This window comes from Lepisma saccharinum, chromosome 10 (assembly GCF_977018435.1).
Source record: "Lepisma saccharinum chromosome 10, izLepSacc3.1, whole genome shotgun sequence".
Taxonomy (NCBI): Eukaryota; Metazoa; Arthropoda; class Insecta; order Zygentoma; family Lepismatidae; genus Lepisma; species Lepisma saccharinum.
Window position 1 is genome coordinate 1,165,544 of NC_139238.1, and position 9,452 is coordinate 1,174,995.

General features: G+C 41.6%; 1 protein-coding gene across 1 annotated transcript; it reads right to left on the minus strand.

The window, feature by feature from the left end:
* Nucleotides 1-611: 611 nt before the first annotated feature.
* On the minus strand, nucleotides 612-1,388 carry LOC145994454 (uncharacterized). Its single transcript, XM_083130589.1, has one exon. The coding sequence runs from the start codon at nucleotides 1,386-1,388 to the stop codon at nucleotides 612-614; it is 777 nt and encodes a 258-aa protein (XP_082986715.1).
* Nucleotides 1,389-9,452: the final 8,064 nt, after the last annotated feature.

Here is a 9,452-nt window from a genome sequence, read left to right on the forward strand (position 1 = left end):
GGTGCTGACGATGTCTACTGTATTTTTTCTTCCTTTAACACGTCCTGTCTTCATCTTGTCCAATGGCTTCCGACATCTCATACTTGTACATGCCGTGGTACTGACGGTCAAGTGGGCCACTTGTTAGTTTGTTTACATATTTTCACATGGCCATATCTTCGTTCCTATGTGCAGTAGATGCATGAGACCAACGGCGTTGTGTTTCTCTGCGTGTGCTATTTTATATTATGCATGTTATTGTATATCGTTCCATTAAAAAAAATATGACTTTGCTCCAGATGCCCCATTTGTCGATATTTTTCGACCCACCCCATACCTCCGATTTACGAGCCCCATTTGATATTATTGTTTCCCGCAAACCTCACATCGCTACTGTTTCTGGTTTCTTCGCTATTTCAGGTGGTACTTTTAGGTGCCTCACGCGGTATATGAACGAGTTTCAGTTCACGTTCTCCGAAATAAAGACGAAAAGTTTCAGTTCACGTTCTTCCGAATATACAGGGTGGCGTATGAAATGATACCCCATTTGTTTTTAGTGTAAAAACTTTAGTAAGCAACATTTTTTAAAAAAAACATTCATTGTAGTGAACATAGCAATGTGGAAAAATGTTTCAATGCAAAACATGCTCAATATGACCACCATTGCACTGCACATCTGTAGTCGAACGAACAGTTAGGTTATTGATCACCCTCCGACACATGTTTTCTGTAATTTCAGTGAAAGCCTGCGTAATTAATGTTCTCAAATCCATGAGATTTTCTGGATGTTTTGGAAAAATCCTTTCCTTCAGGAATCCCCACAGGAAATGGTCACAGGGATTAAGGTCTGGACTATTGGGAGGCCAATACTGACCACCATTAAAGCGTTCTGGAAACCTGTTTGAAATGACGCGGAAGTTGAAGATCTCGTGCAAGAAATCCAAGACCACATTGGCAGTATGCGGTCTTGCACCATCCTGCATAAACCATTGTGTGTTAAATGGCAAATCCTTCACAAGAAGTTGAGGAATAAATTGATTACGAAGCATATCCAGGTAACGCTCACTGTTAACATTTTCATCGAAAGAGAATGATCCAATGAGTCCATGCGTTGAAATAGCGGCCCACACTGTAATCCTGGGAGAATGGCTTTCCTTTTGATGGAGCACTTGCGGATTGTCGGTAGCCCAAAATCGCATATTTTGTCTATTCACCACTCCGTCCAAGTGAAAGTGAGCTTCATCCGAAAACCACGTATTGTTGATAACATCCATATGTCCCTCAGCCCATTCAGCGAATACCAGTCTCCGCTGAATCTTTTCTGGTGTCATTTTCTGCACAACTGTTATTTTATAGGGGTACAGGTGGGTAGATGCTTTTCTACAGGACTTACTGGGGCTTCGTTGCATAGCGACCCGTACACTTTCGATGTTTTCCGGCGTACGGACACTATTCACTCGCGGCCGTTTCGGTTCCAGTAATGTCCCTTGAACCCGCAATTGTTCATGGAGTTTGTGAATTGTTCTCTTGCTTGGAGCCCAACGTGTGTTGAATTGGGCGCGGAAACGTCTCTGTGCACCAACAATGCTTTTGGTTTCCGCGAACAACAAACAACACTATTGCTGCACGATGTTCTGGCGTGAGCCTTCCTTTGTCAGCCATGCCGCTACACTGGACTGCTAGCGCCACGGTGAAGATTCAGTGAACTACAGCCTCTGTTGGTAAATCTCAATGGATTAAGGTTTCCTAGGGAAAAAAAATTAAAATTAATACATAATTAATTTCATTCAAGAAGTAAATGGGGTATCATTTCGTGCGCCACCCTGTATATGAACGAGTTTCAGTTCACGTTCTCCGAAATAAAATGAAAAGTTTCAGTTCAAGTTCTTTCAAATATAAACGAAAGAGTTTCAGTTCATGTTCTTCTAAATAAATATAAACGAGTTTCAGTTCACGTTCTCCGAAATAAAAATGAAAAGTTTCAGTTCACGTTCTTCCGAATATATATGAACGAGTTTCAGTTCACGTTCTCCGAAATAAGAACGAAAAGTTTCAGTTCAAGTTCTTTCAAATATAAACGAAAGAGTTTCAGTTCATGATCTTCTAAATAAATATAAACAAGTTTCAGTTCACGTTCTTCCGAATATATATGAACGAGTTTCAGTTCACGTTCTCCGAAATAAGAACGAAAAGTTTCAGTTCAAGTTCTTTCAAATATAAACGAAAGAGTTTCAGTTCATGTTCTTCTAAATAAATATAAACAAGTTTCAGTTCACGTTCTTCCGAATATATATGAACGAGTTTCAGTTCACGTTCTCCGAAATAAAAACGAAAAGTTTCAGTTCACGTTCTTTCAAATATAAGAAAAAGAGTTTCAGTTCATGTTTTTCTAAATAAATATAAACAAGTTTCAGTTCATGTTCTTCTAAATAAATATAAACGAGTTTCAGTTCACGTTCTTTCAAATATAAAGGCAAGTGTTTCAGTTCATGTTCTTCTAAATAAATATAAACAAGTTTCAGTTCACGTTCTTCCGAATATATATGAACGAGTTTCAGTTCACGTTCTCCGAAATAAAATGAAAAGTTTCAGTTCAAGTTCTTCCAAATATAAACGAAAGAGTTTCAGTTCACGTTCTTTCAAATAAATATGCATAAGTTGCAGCTCACGATCTGCCAAACATATATGAATGAGTTTTAGTTCACGAGCTCCGAAATAAATATGGACGAGTTTTAGTTCAGTTCCTCCAAATAAATATAAACAAGTTTCATTTCACGTTCTCCGAAATAAAAATAAAAGTTTCAGTTCACTTTCTTCAAAATAAATAAGAACGAGTTGCAAATTGCTTTCTTCCAAACAAAAGATGAATACGTTGAAATTCACGAAGTTCAAAATAAATATGAACGAGTTGCAGTTCACATTCTTCAAAATATAAGTAAATGAGTTTCAGTTCACGTTTCTTTCAAATAAATATGAACAGTTTGCGACACACGTCCTGGAAAATAATAATTAACAAGTCCTAGTTCATATGCATTATTTTATATAACCATATAACCGACTTCCGTGGTAGAGTGGTTAGCAGAGCGCCCTAAAACGTCAGGGGTCCAGGGTTCGAATCCCGCCCAGAGTATTCTTTGTGAATGTCCCGTCATCAATTTCATCATATCTTCACTAATCCTCATCGTCGCGATTAGATGGCACAAAAGTGACGCTAATAACAAAAATCAAATAAAATGAAGATAATGCTTCAGATAAATAAATGTATCGTTTAGACGTAGTACTGATCAATGATCAGCAAACGGGATCTCTCCCTCATCCGTCATTTAGAAATACGTATTCACGGTGTGCACCGAGAGCTCGCAGTGTTGACGAGACTGAACAATACTTCACAAGAACATCAAATGCTCCATCTCTTCTGTGTCCTTTACCTGCTTGTAATTTTCGACCAGGGATTGTGATCTGTCGCTTGCGATGTTCCTTACGTTGAGTTGTGTCTCGAGTGCACCCACTCTCCCGTAACCCAGCCGTACTCAAGTTATGTTTCTCCTAATTTGCTGTTGCCTAGAGAAGACAATCTGCGCGGTGTAAGAAGATGATCCCGAAGGAGCAGTATCCACTGCTTGTACTGCTATTTGTATTTGAGATGTTTAACGTTGCTAATCTACATCTTTAGCTCTGGAATCAAAATACAGCATCACAGGAGACAAGATAATCAGTAGAATGCAATTAGGGCGCAGAGTGGGGAAGTGTTTGATTTGATTTAACTTAACTTGGCTGGTAACCCGAGAACACTTGTTCGAATCACGTTGCCAGAAAAGCTACAATTATTATTTCACGTTGATTTTCATACGCTTGTGGCTAATCGCGACGATGGTGATGAGCGTTGATGATATGAAATGGATGAAGAGACAATGACAATCACATGTAAATGACAACTAGTGCCTCGTTAGTCTGAAAAACAACTACATCTAAACATATAAGTCTTTATCTTGCTCCAGGCCTGAAGGGTCGGTCCTTGGTGAGGTCGTTTATCGTGTCTTCGAAAATAGACGCTGTTGTTATTCCCAAAAATTGGCCCTGGGTTCAATAAAGCAGGGTCTATCTCCACCAACTTATCATATCCTACAGTGTAATTTGTCACTTGGAGATGAGTTATCTGATTTGTGGTGACAGACGAGATGAAGTAAGTTCATTTTTGTGAGCTAATGAATACTGTTACCAATGTTCATGTATTAAGTAGGAAGAAGAAAAATGTCGTACGGTTACAATTTGGATAATGTAGATGGCAACACTGACGGCTGGGCAGCCTAACTTTTTACATGGCTGACACAGAAGTTCCAGTGTTTGAGACCCAGCCTGGGTAAGGATTTTATTTGTGACTGTTCCTTGATCAATCTCATCTATTCGTCACTCATTTCATCGTCGCGATTAGCCAAAAGTGACAGGGAAGCAACGATCATTAACAAAATGTAAGCTGTCAACACTAGCAAGTTGCAAGTAGAAATTTTCATCTGCCAGACTTCGTTGTAAGCGCTGTATCAGTCTCGGTACCATCTCAGCTCAAATCGAGTTCTGGTCTCCAGAACAGACAATTCACATCTTAAGTTAAAGATCTGAGCGAAACTAAACTGGAGCACAGACTGTCCCGATAGCCGCCTTGTGTATTCACAAAATCTAATGCAATTTCGCGATAAGCATTACAAGCTCAAGGAGAATAGCTCGTACTTACGTCAGTTATAATTATCCACCTTCGAGATTCTCATTGGGCACAGCGTGAGTGGATTAATCTCTCTCAATCGCTTGCCAGGAATGCTTTGATTAAGCGAACGTTGACATTTGAATTCGCCTCAGACATGGCGCCTAAGCAGGAGATGGGTTGGGGGGAAGTATGCAAAGAGGAGGGGGTAAATTACATTTCGCGACGCTCGCCGCTTTGTTGCTGCCTTCAAAGACTAGGACGGGGAGACCAAAGTTCGGTTCCAGTCGGCGGCTGCGACTGCCATCATCTGTTAAGCGTCTTCTCATCATTCCTTCATCATCATCTTCTCGTCGTCGTGTAGCACGTAATTACTTTGGCAAGTGTTTCCATCTGGTTGCTTCAAGACTCCAATGGCATGAATACTATACTACGCACACGTAAGTTGAAACCGTCATCTAATTCCACATCAAACTGTTTCTCTGAAAGAGCATTTGTGACAGCTTCTAAAAGAACACATTTTAAATAAGCAACGCGATTCCAGAACACCTCAATTTTTCCGAGGCAATAGCTTCCAAAATGTCTAACTTCATATGCATGGTTGGCCATAAGTCTACATATACACTATGTGGAAGAAAGTCATTGGACACCCCGGTATAGACGGGTATATATACGGCAGCAGGAGGCTTCTCAAATCATTCGCTGATAAAATGACGGACAGGAAAAAGCTCAGCATGTTTAAAAGAGGGATCATAGTAGGCTGCTCTATAGGACGCATGAGTATTCGTAGCATAGCTGATGCCCGACAGGTCCCTAAATCAACTGTAGCCTTTGTCATCAAGAAGTGGAAGGAAAAGGGACACTGCAGCAATGCACCACGAAGTGGAAGATCCACGAAATTGGACGACCGGGACAGGAGAGTGCTGAAGAGGGAGATTCGGAAAAACGGGACCCGTCTGATGTATTCGATTGCAGAAGAGTTTCAAAGTGCGACCAATTTGACTGTTTGGACCAAGACACTTCGCAAGGAGGCCCATGCGCTCGGTTATCATAGTCGAGCCGCTGTCCACAAAGCCCTGATAACAAAAAAACAATAAACGGCAGAGACTACTCTGGTGTAGAGCTGAGAAACTGGACGGTGGAGCAATGGCAGAAGGTCCTATGGAGCGATTAATCATGCTTCACACTGTTTCGATCAGATGGGAGAGTGTGGGTATGGCGATTACCCGGAGAACGTCTGTTACCCGAGTGTGTAGTGCCCACAGTGAAGTATGGTGGTTGCGGCATCATGTTCTGGGGTTGTTTCAGCTGGCATGGCGTGGGTCCACTGGTACCAGTATGACGTCTGCGTCCTATCGAGTTATTCTCGACAACTCCATGCTCCCCACGTTGTTGCGTTTCTAGGAAACTACGAATGTGCGTTCCAGGACGATAACGCGACTTGTCATGTTTCCAGGGCTACCGTAGAGTGGTATACAGAAAATAATGTTACTCGACTGGATTGACCTGTCAAGAGCCCTGACCTCAACCCTGTCGAACATCTATGGTTGATTGATTGTTTGATTTAGTTTATTTTACTTCGCGTTTTGTGCCTCATGGCTAATTTGCGAAGATGAGGATGAGTAATAAAATGATGAAATTGATGAATGGACATTCACAAACAACCAAGCCCGAGCGGGATTCGAAGCCGGGACCCTTGGCGTCGCAGCGCGATGTACTAACCACTCGGCCACAGGGTCCGGCGAACATCTATGGGACAAACTGGAGCGCCGATTGAGGTCGCGATCGCCTTCGCCCTTCTAGGGTTGGTGACTGTACTGCAGGAGGAATGGTGAAATATCCCACTCTGTGTACTACACGATCTTGTGGACAGTTTACCACGACGAGCAGCTGCAGTTATCGCTGCCAAAGGCTAACCTACCTCCTATTGATTGCAAGAAAACTGATGGTATCCGCTGACATGTTGTGTTGAATGACTTACTTCCACATAGTGTATATACAGGGTGTTGCAAAATACCTGTTACAACGCTTGGGTGTGATTCCAAAAGTAAAAACAAGGGGAAAAATCCCAAAAAATTACGCTATGCCGTCAGACTACGCTGAGATTGATTTCTGCTAAGTGATACAGAAACCTCCACTAGAGGCGCTGGGAGTGTAGGTCACCTGTTACGTATTAGCGTTGGCGGATACTACGCAGAGAGTTGCAGTTCTTTTCCTATTTCCCGATTGTGGGACGGTGTTCCAGCAATAGTGGGACATGTGTACACTGTACATACGTCGTCATTTTTTACTGGCTACATTCCGATCTCAACATTATGTAGAAAATAGTAGTCTAGTACATTTCCTATATTTTCCATTAGGGGATTCCCCACTTCCTTTGAGAGTCGCTTTGCAGAATTTACACTGGACCTCAATTGCTGCACCATTGCATTCGTCAGGTACGACTTTCTTTGTATTCTTTTAATCCGACATTGATATATTTCTTCCTTCTTGAGTTATTGTGCTTTAAACATGGTGTGAGGCGATTTTCGCACGCCTGTCACTCGAAAACGCTGCCGATTTCGACATTTTTTCACATGGAATTTTTTCCTTGTTTTTACTTGTCGAATCGCCTCCCAAGCGTTCTAACAAGTATTTTGCAACACTCTGTATATACGCATAACGGAAGAGAATCTAGTCACCACTTGCGCAGATACGTATTTTTATGCGCTCGCTTCAGAGATCGCCGGACAGAGTATAGGTAAATAGAAGCGAAAAGCGACACGGGCCCCTTCAGTCTAAAGCAAAAATGCCGATCTCCGTTGCGAAGTGGTTAACACTACGCGCTACAGAGCCAGTGGTCCCGGGTTCGAAACTCGGCCTGGGCATGGATGTTCTTGGTGAATGTCCCTCCTTCAATTTCATCATATCATCACTCATCCTCTTCTTCTGGATTACCCAAAAGTGGCAGAAAATGGAAGTCAAATAAGCCAAAATCAATCAAACGAAATTAAAACATTCGCCGCACATGCGTGAACAACAGCCCGAGACGACATGACCCATTGAATTGAGAAAACGGCACAGTCCGTGCGACACGTGCGGCGTTTTGTGTTTCTTTGGTTCGAAAACTTGCATTTTTTCTTAACGTTGACTTCCAAAAAGCACGTGTCGTTTGTCGCTTCGGTCTGAAATCTCCCTTAGAGAAAGCAACGCAGTTGATTGCCTAGCTGAACATTCGTGTATCCGCCTCAACCAGGAGCACACACGCACAACACAAACAGCACATTAGTTAGGAGAATCCACTGCTGCGTTAGGCGTGGGTATTAGTCCTCTTACGCAACATCCGCAGTTATGATAACCATAAACAACGTCAACAAGATGTCGTCGCTTAATTATTTAACGGTTTGAATTTTTACGCCCGGCCACAATCCCATCCTGCCCCACAGAACTCCCGCTTCATTCTGCATTATTTTCGCTAAGTAATGTTGGTATTTGCAAACCCCAGGTCACCAATATCAAACGTTCACGATGGCTTACATGACAAGTCACATGCGCCCTCTGCGTTGATCAGAGTGTAACAGTAATGAAGTAACGAGGAGCTCTGGGAATTTAGATCTCGCGTTCATATGCGTGCGTGAGTGTAGAGAACGCTTTATTGATCGATAGGTCTTGTATTACATACGTTACATGTGAGGGAGAGAGTATGTGCGGGAATTGTGTTGGTGTTATTTTAAATAAACATAGACTTTAACGCGTGGGCAGGCAGTCATTGGTGTAACACAAACCAGATGTGAATTTTAACATGCGAATAATTCAAAAAAATCTCTGCGTATGCTGGTGGTTGAAGTTAAAGTGTAGATTACGCTCAGAGAGCTGAGCCTATATAGCGGAAAACATAAGACCATGAGTTACTCTGTGGTCTGCGGAAAGGAAGGGAAGAGCATTCGCTGCTGCAGTAGACTCCTGCGCCTGCGCAGAACTGAAAGCAGCGAATGAGAGGAGCATTTTCTATTACGTCAGGATAGAGATGCGCAGTGCCGTGCGCTCTTGACTACTGCTCCTGCGCAGAACGGAAATAACGACTGAGAAGAGAGTCCATGCTGCATCAGACAGAGGATTATGCGTAGTGTCATGTGCTAAAGCCTCTTGCGTCTGCGCAGAAGAATAGAAAGTAGTTACTGTGAGGTCTACATCACATGGAAGATGCGCTGCTTTGGGCCTCCTTAATAAGAAATCGAGTAGAATGACTTATTTCCAGATACGAATCTTCACTCTTCTCGCTCTAAGTTTACGAAAGAGAAAATGTAGTTAGATAAAAGTGTAGAGACGGGTAGTACACGTACAATGAGATACAGGCTAAGGACTAAGAAAGCCAGAAGAGACTGTTCAAAGATGTGTCTGATCTATAAAAGTAACAAATCGTTCTTTACATTTGAATTATTCATTTTATCTAGATAGTATAAGAAACTGGAAGAGTGCATTGTGATAATTTTATTACAGAAATTAAGAGAACAGTAATTACTTAACAAAGTGAACGAAACAGAAAATATAAATGAAAGATAATTCGAAGACGGAAAAGAAGAGAACGTAACAGAAAATATAAAAGATAAGGAATTTGAAGACGAAAAAGAAGTAAAGAAAACAAAGAAAATATAAAGCAATGGGAATTTGAAGACGAAGAAGAAGTTGTGATTGAAACAGAAAATATAAAATACAGGAAATTGAAGACGAAAAAGGAGAAGGGAACACAACAGAAAATACAAAGCAAAGGCGATTTGAAGAAAAAAAAAAAAGAAGA

Coding starts and splice junctions, on each gene's coding strand:
- LOC145994454 (XM_083130589.1), bottom strand. CDS start 1,388: ATGCAACGAAGCCCCAGTAAGTCCTGTAGAAAAGCATCTACCCACCTG.